Here is a 14,949-nt window from a genome sequence, read left to right as displayed (position 1 = left end):
GGACAGCACAGCAGTGGGCTGTCACGATGGCCATGGTGCTTAATGGGGCTGAGTCCAGGTCTCTGGAAAGGAAGGAGGGGTCCATTCCCAACTTCCCATTGTGGGATTAAAACACCCATGAATATCTCCGTAGTTACAAAGTAGGACGCTGGTGGGAGTGGCCGTGAGATGTTTGGGTCAGTCCTGACCTAAGAACTCATTCATGATTTGATGGTAGTAAACAAATTTCTCTTCAAAGCATTTTATTTTATTGAATTAAAAATTAAATCTTATATATTTATTGTGTATAGCATGATGTTTTCAAAATATGTATACATTGTGCAATGGCTAAATTGAGCTAATTAACATACACATTACCTCACATCACTATCCTTTTTATGCTAAGAACACTTAAAAGCTAATTAATCTAAATGAACTTATATTTTATTTAGTTAAAATTTGGTGTAGGCAGAATTCCTCTCTCAGTCAGCTAGTGATTTGCCATAAATGTTTTGATTCTCATGTAACAAGAAATGCCTTTGAAATTAATTTCTTTTTTTTTTTTGTTGTTTGATTCATTCTGTTATTTTTTCCCTTCCCCCCACCCCTCCCACCCCTCTTTACCCTCTATACAGTCCTTCCTTCCTCCATACTTGCCCCCCTCCCTAACCCTAACTCTAACCCTAACACTAACCCTTCCCTCCCCCCCATTATGTGTCATCCTCCACTTATTAGTGATATCATTCGTCCTTTGGCTTTTTGAAAAAATTAATTTCTTTCTCTGCCTGCACCAGTTGTGTATAAAGCAGCTTGTGGCTTGAAGAGTGGTACTTTCCCCTGATTATAAAAGCAAAAGCAAAACTGCTAAATATATTCGACATAGGTATGAATTCATCCTAATGCTGTCCAAAAAGATAGAAACTCCACTGGATGACATGAGTTCAGAGAGGTGGAAAAAAACAAACAAACAAACAAAAAAACACCTATAAGTTCCTTGCCAGTGGCCATAAAACAAGGAGTTGTAGAAGAAAAATCTCAAAGGTAGTTTTCCTCTTGTTTTCACCAGTACATTTTCCATAGCTCGTAAGATCTGGAGGTTGACATTAGTTCTAGTCTTTATTCTGCTTCCCTTTTTCCATGTCAGGGAAAGGAACTAACATTGATCAGGCTCCAATCACTTGTCAGCCACTATTCATTTGGATATACTATTCTTTATTGTAGTATAAACTGGGGAATACAGTACCCATATACGGACAAGGAAACTAAGCTTCTGAGAAGTATATCTACTAGTATGCTTTGTAAGTTGAGCAAAAAAATAATTATTCATTCCAAGAATATTGTTTCCACCTCTCTGGCTAGCAGGGGATTAGCCAAGTCCATAGATGAAGTCAAAGTTATAACAAAGAAGCAATAATTCAGGAGCAAAGTGGCCCTGCAGGCATTGTGTTTGAACCGGCTGTTGGGAGCAATGGAAAGACTGGCTTGGAGTAGGAAGGTAGAAATCAAAGTGAGTGCTGAGTCAGTAAGTAAGTAGGGACATAAGGAATTCATGGGATGAAGAGCTGGACATCATTGAATTTCTTTGTCTTGAAGGGGATAAAATCATCATTTCCTTACCACTAATAAACTATCATTCTAAAGTGTAGTGTATCTATTTTCATGTTTATTTTTCCATTGTTGTTATACATCCATGTATGAATATGTTGTGTTTTTAAAAATAGTATATGAAAATAAAAGTAAGGATGGAGACAAACAAAGATGGTAGAGTAGAGGAGGTGTGCCATTTCCCGCTGTTCCTTGGCTCAGGATTCAAGCAGCAGAAATACTGCTTCCTAGAGGGCTGGGTGACAGAGGAGTGCACCAAAATTCAATATCAGAATCATAGAGACACAGAAATTCAAGCATTTTGAAACACAGAACGGGAAAGGATGCCTCAAGAATCTAGCCTATAATGCCACTGCTCTAATTCACTGCAGAGGAGAAGGGCCATCCAGACAGAAAGAGAGTCAGACTCTTCTGAGAACTTTTGGCATGGGGAACCCATAGGCACAGGGGCAGTCTGAAACTGAGTGACCCAGAGGCATTGCGGCCAGCTGGTGCAGGAGGGGTGCTCCATGCTTCTCAGCTAGAGAGATGAGAGCTGTTGTGGAATGCCATCTTGAAGGGACCACGCAGTGGCTTTTTGCTGTGGGAACCTGGGAATCCTTATCTAGCATTGGCCAACTATTCCTGCTATGAGATCTAGAGTCCACCTCTCAGTGCTCCACTGAGGTTGGCACAGAAGGCATCGAGCACAGGTTGGACTCAGGCCAGAAGCAGAGACTGAAGTGAAGCTCACCTTCCTTTTTGGTTTGGTGTCTTGTGGGATAAGCCACAGAGAACCTTGAAACTGGCAAGCAGGCACATTTGCTCTTGGAATTGGATCCTGGTAAGTTCACATTTGTGGGCAGTGGACTGTGAGAGACCAGTGGAGAGTTAATCACATTGCCCTAAAGGCAGAGTCCTTGGGATGCCCAATAGAGATTGGCATCTGCCCAGCAAGAAGGGTGGCTGCAACTATTCACTCTAGAGCAGATATCTCATGACAAATCCACAAGACCAGTCAGAAGTAAACCCCAGGAGTCTGAACTTCAGAGTTAGAACTCTGCATCAGCCCTGCCCTGGGAGTGCAACTTCCTAGTTTGCACAGATGAACTGTAATTGTTACTACATCCCATTCTGTACTAACTTAAATTGGTGACAAGGGGAGCTGAGAGCTATTACAAATAGCTTCGTTTCCAGGCCCCTCCAACTGGTAACTGAGTGAGCAACTCAAGGAAGACAGGTTTAAAAACCTCCAGCCCTTACTCTCCCAAAGGAGCACACTGCTCAAGAACAAAGGATGGAGTTGGAGAATATCATGCTAAGTGAAATAAGCCAACCCGAAACAACCAAAGCACAAATGCTCTCTCTGATATGTGATGCTAATTCACAATAAGGCGGGGGAGGTGCTAGGACAGAATAGAATTACTTTAGATTAGGTAGAGGGGAGTGAAGGGAGGGGGAGGGGATACGGGAATAGGAAGGGTAGTAGAATGAAACAAACCTTATTACCTTATGTACATATGTGACTGCATGACCAATGTGATTCTGTAACATGTACAATCAGGAAAATGAGAAATTATATTCCATTTATGCATGATATATCAAAGTGCATAAATGCATTCTACTGTCATATATAACTAATTGGAACACATTAAAAATTTTACAAAAAGAATAAATGGAGAGAAGGACAGACCTTTCTGTCAACAGTTGGGACCACCTCAGTGGAGACAATCCCTTCCTTTTTCAGTTAGATTATTTTTCTTCTTTTTTCATCAGGTGTGAGTGTGAGTGTGAGTGTGTGTGTGTGTATCTGTATGTTCCAGGTCTGGTGATTGACTCATGGATACACTCATATTCTTTTTTTCATTTTTGTCACTTTCTCCCTTTCTTTTCCTTTTCTCAACCATTAGTGAGTTTACCTTGCTTAAATTTTCGAGGGGTAGGGTTTTACAGTGTTTTGTTTGGTGTGACTTCTTTTCCTGTTTGTTTTGGCTCTTGTGTTTCTATGACTCCTTCTTTCCTCTCTTCACTTTGGCAGCCAAGTTCACCTGGTGTCCCTCTCACTAGTTGTTTTTCCTTTTAGCTATTTTTCACTCCTCTGTCTTTATGGCCATCACTGGTTACTGCTCTTGTCTTTACTGTTCACCTTTCGAATATTTAAAACTTTTGTGTTCCATCCCTTTTTATTTTCTCTTAATGAACTGTAATTCTACTGTCTTTAAGAACAATTTAGTTTATATCATTACTGCTCTGGCCTTTCATGCTGCTGTTGTTCTTGGTACTGGGGAGGGCATAACTGACCCCTGCTTGTGTATTTAATGCCAGATCTAGTTCTCGGCTGTTTATGGTAGTTGCTGTTGTTAAATGCTGACCCCACCATTATTCTTTTTGTGGTAAGTAATGGTGTATATGTGTGAGAAATAGGAGGTCTGGTGTTGCATTTTCAGAATATAGCTTTAATTAGATCCTATTGTAGCCATTTTATTTATAGCCCTTCACTTTGCCCACCCCAATTTTAAAATTAGCCAATCGCACAGATTTTAACCTGAGCTCCTCCAATCAGAGTGAAGGGCAGCACTGTACTAGGGATATAAGCAGGCTTACTGACCCCCTCAAGTACACTTGCTGGTCAGGTTCTGGTAGCCAGCCCTTCTGGCAGGAGCAAAGGTTTGCCTTGCCCATCCACTTTCAAGCACTTTTGAAAGCATTTTTTGTGGGAACTTGATATTTCTAACACATGCCATAGGAGGCACTGCACATTTATTCCCATGCTGAATATTTATTGGTACTATTGCTGCTCTTGATTCTCTCCCCTTTTTCTAACAGGGTCTTGGGTGTAACTTGTGCCCTATGAGTTTGCACGGTGGAGACTCTGCAGCTGAACTAACCACAACTCAGAAAAGTGACAGCACACCTTTGTTCTCACACAAATCAACCCTGCTCAAGCTTCCACCATACTCTAACACATATAATAGGAGAGAAAAAACCCAAACCAATGACCCGGCTCTAAGCAGGAATGACTACAGGAGGACATCAGGTCCTACTCTTGGACATGTACTCTTACAGAAAAATCAGAGAAATAGTCCAAAACAATGACCCAGAAAAGTCTGAAGTGTTGCAGTGACTCTGCAGCAGTGAACCAAATCAGCAGCTCTGCAGAGGCAAACTGAGAGGCCCTGGCAGTTGAAACTAACCCTCAGATGACGCTGAGCCCACATGTTGAAGCTAAGAGACATCAACATGACTTATTACAGAAGAGAGAACCACATGCCAAAGGAAGCGCTCGCCCAAGGGGAAGAGAATCCATCCCAAGAGATGCACAAGCCCACAACCTCTGAAAACACGAAAGAAAGGGCAAACAACTCTCCCACCCAAAGTTACAATCCCCCAACAAAAGAATACACGGACGTGGAAGGGATGAAATTTCAGAATTAGTTTAGAGAGCAGTTACAGGAGGTAAAAGGCAATTGCAACAAAGAGATAGAGATTCTGAAAAAAGAAACCAATTGGAACTCTTGGATGTGAGACACACAGATGTAAAATAAAAATTTTACTTGAAAGTGTCACTAACAAACTGTAGACTGTGCAGAAAAGAGAACCTCAGGGCTTCTAGACTGGGTAATTGAACTGGAACACTCATACAATTAGGAAATGAAAAAAGAAAAAAAAAAAAAAAACTTCATCAGAACATACAAGAAATCTGGGACATTAAGAGACCAAACTTAAAAGTCATCACAATAAAATAGGGCATAGAAATGCAGATTGATGACATTAAGAAAAAAACTTTTCAGTGAAATAAAACCTTAGGTCCAAGGGGGCTTCTGTATAGAGAAGTCACATAGAACCCCAAATGCATAAGATAAAAAACGAACCTTCCCAAGACATCAAGATCATAATCAAAATGCCTGACAGTTAGAATAAGGATAGAATATTACAAGCTGAGAGAGGAAAGTATTAGGTCACATTTAGAGGTGGACCAAAAAGATTCACTTCAGACTTGTCATCTCAGACTCTGAAAGCTAGGAGGCTTTGGAAGAGATAATCCAAGCTCTGGAGGAAGACAATTACCAGCCAAGGCTGCCATTTCCAGGAAATTTATCATTCAGAATAAAAGAAGACATAAAATCTTTCCATGGTAGTGATGAACTAAGACAATTCATGAGCATTACACCTGCACTACAGAAAATACTTATCACATTGAGAAGAACTCAAAAACACACCCCAGAAATCTTAAATGAATAAGACGCTATAGAAGAGCAATTAAGCAAGTGAAAATTAAGAAGAAATTAAATATATGAAAAATGCCCAAGTGACTAGAAATAGAAGCATCTCTTCATAATAACTCTGAATGCAAATGGTCTGAACTCTCCAATTAAAAGACATGAACTGGATTACAAAACAAGACCCAACTATACCTTCTTTGCAAGAGACTCAACTTATAAACAGATATCCACAGACTGAAAATAAAAGTATGACAAAAGAGATGACATTCAAATGAAATTCTAAAATAAGCAGGAGTCACTATTCTCACATCTAGCAAAGCAGATTTCAAGGAAAAATTAACTTGAGTTCAAGAGTAAGACTGCTGCTTACTGTTAAAGGGAGCAATCCAACAAGAAGACATAATGATAATAACTTATGACGAAACTTGGTGATTTCAAAATGTTCCTCTCAAAAGGAGATATGTGACATAAACTTAAAATCAATGAAGACATTTCTGACCTAAATGATACTAAAAATCAAATGGACTGAAAGGATATCTATAAAATATTACACTGACAGCTGAATTCACATTCTTCTCAGAAGATCATGCAGTCCTTTCTTATATAGACCGTATTTTAGGACACAAAGCAAGTTTTAGCAAATGCAGAAAAATCAGTATTATCCTATGCATCTTATCAGATCATAATGGATTGAAATTAGAAGTAAACAGAAAACTTATTGAACCCTCACAAACACATGGAGATTGAAAAATATGCTTTTAAATGAGGAATGGATCATAGAAGAAGTGATAACAGAAAATAAAAAATTCTGAGAATCAAATGAGAAAGCAATTCAACATACTAAAATTTCTGGGAAACTATGAATGTGGTCCCAAGACAAATATGCACAACATTAAGTTAACCCAGTAAGAAAAAAACAAGCAGAAAAATCCTAAATGAACAATCTAATGCTGCATCTCAAAACCCTAGAAAAGCAGGAACAAACTAATTCCAAAACCAATAGAATTCAGGAAAAAATTGAAATCTCAGCTGAAATTAGTGCAGTGAATTTTTAAAAAATATAAAGGATCAATGCAACAAAGAGTTGTTTCTTGAAAATATAAAAAAGATTGAAAAGTTCCTAGCCAACTTATCAAAAGAATGAGAGAGAAGATCCAAATCAATAAAATTAGAGATGAAAAAGGAGTTGTCACCACAGATGTTTCTGAAATCCATAGGATCATTAGGAACTATTTTGAAAACTTACTTTCCAATAAATGGTAAAATACAGAAGAAACTGAAAAATTTTGAGACACATATGACCTACCCAAATTGAACAGAGAGGATATAGAAAACATAAACAGACAAATAATCAAGCAATGAGATTGAAGCAGTAATAAAACATTTACCAGAAAAGAAAGGCCTGGAACCAGATGAATCAGCTGAATTCTACCTGACCTCCCAAGGAGGACTAGTGCCAATCATCCTCAAATTATTCCATGAAGTACAAAAGGAGGGGACACTCCCCAACTCATTCTATGAAGCTAGTGTCACACTGATACCAAACGTACACCAAGACACATCAAGGAGAGATAATGCACATCAGTATCCCTGATGGACAAAAATGCAAAAATCCTTAATAAAATACTAGCAAAAATTCAAAAACACATTAAGAATATTGTACATCAAATCAAGTTGGATTCATCCCAGGAATGTAAGGTTGACTGAATATATTTAAATCAGTAAACATAATTCATAAATAGAATCACTTGATTATCTCAATAGATGCAGAGAAAGTCATTGACAAAATTAATCAACAATTCATGTTAAAACACTGAAAAAACAAAGTATAGAAGAAGCTTCCCTTAACATTGTAAAGGCTATATATGAGAAACCAAAGCCAACATCATACTTAACTGAGAAAAATTGAAAGCATTTGCTCTAAAAACAGGAACAAAACAAGGATGTCCATTCCCACCAGTCCTATTCAATGAAGTCTTTGAAAATCCAGCCATAGCAATCAGGCAAGAGAAGGGAATTGAAGGGATACATATAGGAAAAGAAGAAATCAAGTTATCACTGTTTGCTGATGACATGAGCCTGTATCTGTAAGACCCGGAAAATTCACCAGAAGAGCTGATAAATTAATTCTGCAAAATAGCAGCATACAAGATGAACATTCATAAATCAATAGCTTTCCTATACTCCAATTAAATATTTTCCAAGCAAGAAATCAAAGAAACTACTTCATTCACAATAACCCCAAGACAAATAAATGCATAGGAATAAATCTAATTAAAGAGGTGAAAGACAAGGAAAATTATAAAACACTGAAGAAAGTCCTTAGAAGATGAATAGGTAGGGCTAAAATCATCAAAGTGACCATATTACCAAACACAATCAACAGATTCAAAGCAATCCCCAATAAAACATCAATAACATTCTTCACAGAACTTAGTAACTAGAGTGAAGTAAGAGGCATCACAACTGATTTCAAATTACACCACAGAGGTACAGTAATAAAACAGCATGGTAATGAAAACAGATATGAAAGCCAATTGAATAAGCTAGAGGACCCAAAGACAAATTCATTTAAACACAGACATCTGATCCTTGACAAAGATGCCACATGCACATGTTGTGAAAAATACAGCCATTTTAACAAGTGGCATTGGAGAAACTGACTGTCCACATGTAGAAGGAACTAGATCCGTCCCTCTGCCTGCACAAACATGCACTCAAAATACATCAAAGACCAAGAAATCAGACAAGAGGCAGTGAAACTTTTATGCGCAAACATAGGGAGAACACTCTGACAACTTGTCATAGGCAGTAAATTCCTTAACAAGACTCCTAAATTTTGAGAAATAAAACCAAGAATAAATAAGTGGCATGACATTAACTTAAAAGGTTTCTTCTGCACAGCAAAGGAATCCATTAAAAACATGAAGAAAGAGCCTACAGAATGGGAGAAATATCTTTTCCAGCTACCATTTCAAAAAAGGATGAATAATCAGAATATATAAAGAAACAAAGAGAAAAAAAACTCAACACCAAGAAAATTAATAACACGATCAGTAGATGGGCAAAAGATCTGAAGATACATTTTTCAAAAGAAGAAATAAAAACAGTCAACAAATATATGAAAAAACGTTCTGCATGATTAGCAATCAGGGAGATAGTAATCAAAACTATATTGACATTACACCTCACCTTAATCATAATGGCTATTATCAAGAAAAGAAAAAATAAATGTTGCTGAGAATGTGGGGGAATGGAGAATTGTATGCTTTGTTGGTGGGAATATAAATTCTTACCACCATTGTGGAAAATTGTGTGGAGATTTCTCAAAAAACTAAAATAGATCTATAATACAAATCCAGCTATCGCATTCCCTGGTATTTATCTAAAGGAATCAGGGTCAGCACACTAGAGAGACCCGTACACACCCATGTTTATCACAGCAATACTCACAAGAACCAAGTTATGAATTAGACTAGATAACCATCAGCAGATGAATGGATTAAAAAAAAAAGTAGTGTATATGCACAAAGGAGTATTAATGAGCCAGAAACAAGAGTGAAATTGAGTCATTTGCAAGAAAACAGATGAAGTGGAGATCACCATGTTAACCAAACTAAGCCAAACTCAGGAAGACAAGTATCAGGTGTTTTCTCATGTGGAATCCAGGTGTTGGGGAACAATATGCAGTAGGACGGGGACTATCAGGGAAGGGAAAGGTACCGAGGGAGGGAATTATGAGATGGTTATGGGGAAGGTGGATACAATCAAAGTACATTATATGCATACAGGAAAATGTTACAAATAAACCCATTATCCTGTAATATTCACACCCACTCATTAACCTTTTTTAAAGCAACCAAAGAACCAAATCCACATATGGAGGAACTTTAGATTATGTAAAGGGAAAGATGGTGGAATGAGACAGACATCATTACCCTATGTAAATATATGATTACACGAATGGTATGAATCTAAATCATGCACAACCATAAAAATGAAAATTTGTACTCCATTAAAAAAAAAAGAAAAGGGGCACTAAAGCTCATAATCTTAAGCATAATTCTGATTTTTGACAAAAAGAACAGTTGCTCTAGCCTACATGTGTCTTTCTTCAGGAAATTAATAATAGAAGGGCAGTTTTGCACTGACTTCGATATCTTCACTTGCTTTCTTGTTAATCTTCCCTACAACTCTGAGACAAGGATTGTTAGATCTGTTTCACAGGCTTGAATGGCTGATGCACAAACATTCCCACCACTAGAATGGGCTGTGTCTTATGTCTCAGGCTCCATGATCATTTTCTGACCAGAGCCATAGAGAGGCTGCTAACCTGGAAGAGCTGGCTGTCCTCCCCACACCACCCTTTAGGCACAGAGGTCATGGTCACAAGAGAGAAAACAGGTAGATTGATTTGGCTGCCAAACTGGCTGAAGCTGCTTGTTCTGATCCTCTGGGAGCTGAAGGGCCACAGCACCCCTAACTCCTGACTGTGCATAAGAGCAGTAACTATTTCCCATAATCCACACACAGTTGTGTTGATAAGCATGGACCCAGAGGATTCCTGACCCAGGAAGATCACATCGGGCACAGATTGCCAATGTGGTTTGGTTCTGAGTTTCCAATCCAATTGAGTCCAGACTTCCAGAGTTATCTTCAAGCAAAGCCTGGTCTTGCTTGGAATCCCTGACTTCAGGGACCTGCTACTCCAAGGCAGTTTTCATGTGTTACTGATTTGTGACTGTCTCACCTTAGATCCCAGATCAGCTGCCTTGTACAATATTCTTCAGCGGGTCACTTCATCTGGCAAAGGCATACTGAGTTGAGTTGGAGAAAGAAGTCCTCCAAAGCTTAGGTTTTGTGGTTTTCGTTGGTTTGTTTTCCAAAACATCAATTTCTTTAGAAGCCTAATGCTTTGAAGCTGGCTTTAAAACTTCATTTTCTGAGTTCAGCTGCTTCTGCCTCACATTCACAGGATCTTGAGATTCTATAGAGCAAAATCAATTCTGCCCATGCACCCAGCTTTATTTAGGAAGCTTCTGTTAGTCATCAATTCCAAATCACGGAGGGAAAGAAATACTACACTTAAGCTGCAAATGGACACATATGCCAAGCAGCAGCCAGCGGTGGCTCCGCGAGTGTGCTAGCTCCATGCAAAGGGTTCTCTGCAAATCGGATAACCTGTGATGAACTCAGCACTCCCAAACCCACACAGAAACCTGGTTCAGTCCGTGAATTATTTGTATTTTTTTTTTTTTTTCTCAAGGTGACACCAAAAGTCTTGGATTTACAGGTAAGTTAGATTTAAACGTGTGTTTCTGTTGTCAGATTTTTATGAGTAATGACCAGCATCCCCAGTCTACTAGAAAAAAACAATGGTCACACAGACTATCATGGATCTAGCCCTGATCATAGAGTGAAAGTTCTCTTATTAAAATATTTTACTGACTATAAAATAGAAAACTCAGATCAGGAAACATTTTAAATGACATGAAATTGCTGTCAACCCTACAAGTAGGATAAGCATTATTAGTCTATAGTACACTTTTAAAAAATACTTTTCTATGGATATGTAACATTTTAGACAATTTAGATCATAATATGCGAGCTATTTTATATTGTTTTTCACTCCTATTATATTGAATGTTTCCACAGCACTAGTTTGTGCAAATAACTTTAATTTTCCCTTGATGTTTTAAAATTCTAATTCATTTAAATTTTCTTATTAACTTAGACATTAGAAGAGCATTTGAAAGAGCATTTGTTTTTACTTTCTCCTTATCCTAAAATATATTGTGAAATAAACTCTATATGCATAATTTTTGTTATGTAGTTATGTAGAGTAGAATTTTAACACTAAAGGAGTACTGGATCAAAGGACAGGAATAGTTATAAACCCCTTGTTTTGTAGAGTTAAATTTCAGAAAAGTTAATATCAACACACATTCACCAGCACAGGATGCTATCACTGTCACCAATATTTACTGGTTTGTCAGTTAAAAGCTTATCTTTGTCTTTAAATTGCATTTCTCTGGTGACTTATGAAGTAGAAGGTTGTTTTGTAGATATCTGATGTCATTGCTGAGAATTATTTTTTATTAATTTTACCCCTTTTATAATGATGAATGAATATTTTGATCTGTTAAGTAAGTTTCTGTCATGACGGTTACCACATTCTTACAAGCATTTTCCAATGTGTTCCATATTTTTATGTGGCTTAATGCATCATTTTTTTTTCCTGTGAAAACCCATTGTACCACTCTTTTCACTTAAATGCTCCTCTTAACCACATATGAGATATATGTAGATTTTTTTTTTTTTTCTGTTTTATACAGATCTTTGGTTTACCTGAAGTTTTATTACATGCTATTTTTTCACTTTTTGGTGATGGCATTGAAAAACATTTTGAAAAATGCCTTAGTTACTGAAATCCTTTTGTGAACTGTGCATTATATATTTTTAAATATCCTTGAAAGATAATGTCCTTTTGTGATTTGACCATATTTCTTTTTATTGAGCTTTTCTGGGTTCATTCCTTTAGTTTGTATTTTTAAAATACCAAAGAGCTTTTAAATGTTTTAAGTCTAATCTTTTTGTATTGGTTAATTCACTTATTTTTTTAATTGAACTTTTTAATCTAAATATAGTTGGTTGCTCTTCCTCTCTTGAGTACTTAATTAATGTTCTCTCAATTTTCCAACAAATTTTTCCTGGATAAGAATAATGCTATGACTTTTTTATTTTTATTATTTTATCAAATATCATACTTGTCATATTGTTACAAGTATTTTCCAAGCAAGTATATCAAGTATAAGTAAAGCTATATTTTTAACTTTATGATTCAAACATTGAAATATGGGATAATGATTTTTTAAAAATTCTGCTACACATCTGCTATTTTTCCTATTTACAGATGAGAAAATTTAGAAGCACTGAGACCAAGATATGAGCACCACATCTTTTAGCTAATAATCAATATAAGAAAAAGAAATAGTCTGACTCTAAATAACACTGTCCAGCAAATTATGGTGGTTCTTTTTCCTGAGCTTAAAAGTGTCTGTTCTATAAACAAATCCAGAGAAGTTTACATAGTTTTTCCTAAAATGGATTTTGATTTGCAAAATGCCCTGAGATCTAAACATGACTGAAAATCACCAGAGAGTAAATTGTGAATTTTCAAATAAATTTGGAGAATGCTGGATTGTATCATATTCTCTGCTTTATTCTGTTCAGGACCTGCTTCTTCCAGTGTACTTGATTTTAGCCTTTACTATATTCTTATAGTCCTTGAATGTAGCAAGAACTCACAAATTTAACTGCCAGGTTATATCGTACTGTAGCTTCAAACATTCACTAATTTTGTTCCATTCTGAAATGTGGTTATGTTGTCCCCAGTTCAAATTGAAGTTACCTGATGTTTTATAGCCACCAAGAAAACAAATTAAAAATAAAAAGTTTGACAAACTACCTTGTAGTACTGGTGACTACTGAAGAGAGTAGGGTGTAGACTCCCATGGATTCAAGCCTCTGATCTTTCTATGGTCATTTTTTAATACCATTTTTTCTATGGGGAAAGATACTGTGGCAGTTAGCAAGAGAATATCCATACATGAACAATTACAGGAAAGATTCCTCAAATGGCAACACCATAAAACCATGCTTCTGTATATGACTGAAGTGTGTATGTGTGTATGTGTGCATACCTACGTGTGTGTGTATAATAGAGAAGAGGGATATGAGCTCATTATATGACTAATAGTATTCTCCATCCTTGAATCTTGAGTTTTTCTGCCAGGGAAGTACATAAGTGTTACAGAAAAATTCCTGATCCAAGTTACTTGTTTTTTCAAAGCTTGCCACAATTTAAATGCTTGTACTATTTCACAGATAAATCAATTACATCAAGGTCATATTGGATTCATGGAGCAAGTGAACAATGTGACAGAATTCATCCTTCTCGGCCTGACCCAGGACCCACATGTGCAGAAGCTCCTGTTTATTGTATTTCTGATCATATACTTTCTCACCCTGCTAGGCAACCTACTCATTGTTGTGACAATCACCACCAGCCCAGCCCTGGGTGCCCCCATGTATTTTTTCCTGTCCTTCTTGTCCTTCATAGATGGCTGCTGCTCTTCTACCATGACCCCTAAAATGATATTTGACTTACTTGCTGAGAAGAAAACTATCTCCTTTAGTGGGTGCATGACTCAACTCTTTGCAGAACATTTCTTTGGGGGAGTGGAGATCATCCTGCTCACAGTGATGGCCTATGATCGCTATGTGGCCATCTGCAAGCCCCTGCGCTACATGATCACAATGAACAGGCGTGTGTGTGGCCTCCTGGTGTCCCTGGCCTGGGCTGGAGGATTTCTACACGGTCTGATCCAAACTATTTTCATGGTCTGGTTACCCTTCTGTGGGCCAAATGTCATTGATCATTTCATCTGTGACCTTTTCCCCCTCCTGAAACTCTCCTGCAGGGATGCTCACATCTATGGGCTCCTTGTGGCTGCCAACAGTGGGCTGATGTGCATGATCATTTTTGCTATTCTCATCATGTCCTACCTCCTCATCCTATGCTCCCTAAAGACTCGCAGCCCTGAAGAGCGGTGGAAGGCTCTCTCCACCTGTGCCTCCCACATTGCTGTAGTGGTCCTCTTCTTTGTGCCCTGTATATTTGTGTACTTTCGGCCCATGGTGACCTTCCCCATTGACAAAGTGGTGGCTGTGTTTTATACTATGGTGACACCCATGCTAAACCCTTTAATCTACACCCTCAGAAACACAGAGGTGAAGAACGCCATGAGGAAGCTCTGGGGCCGAAGACTCATCTTGGGCAATGATTTATATAAATAGAATAAAAGGTAACCAAGGCCTCTTCCTATAAGAAGCTCCTTGACATTTACAAATTAGAGGCAAAGAGGACATTGGTAGACAACGCAATGTTGTCATCTCATGAGGAAAATCCATTAGCCTATGTATTCAATACAACAATGTTCTACAAAGCTTCAGGCGTATCATGTGTACCAACAGGTCAAATAATTGCAATATTTAAAGAAATGGACTTAAAGGTTAAATATTTTATTGTAATGCAGGGTACAAATCCCACCTACAGAAATCCAGGTAGACTTACTCCTGTGAAAGACAGAACACAAGCAGA

At 37.6% G+C, this 14,949-nt stretch overlaps 1 protein-coding gene across 1 annotated transcript; it reads left to right on the top strand.

The window, feature by feature from the left end:
- Positions 1-13,706: 13,706 nt before the first annotated feature.
- LOC306638976 (olfactory receptor 4C5-like) lies at positions 13,707-14,645 on the top strand (the record flags this gene model as incomplete). Its single annotated transcript, XM_079102425.1, has 1 exon — positions 13,707-14,645. The coding sequence occupies one exon, from the start codon at positions 13,707-13,709 to the stop codon at positions 14,643-14,645; it is 939 nt and encodes a 312-aa protein (XP_078958551.1).
- Between the last annotated feature and the right edge of the window lie 304 nt (positions 14,646-14,949).

This window comes from Sciurus vulgaris (genome assembly GCF_902686455.1).
Source record: "Sciurus vulgaris genome assembly, chromosome: 11".
NCBI lineage: Eukaryota > Metazoa > Chordata > Mammalia > Rodentia > Sciuridae > Sciurus > Sciurus vulgaris.
The sequence above is the reverse complement of the archived record's forward strand: the minus strand, read 5'-3'. Positions and strand labels throughout refer to the sequence as shown.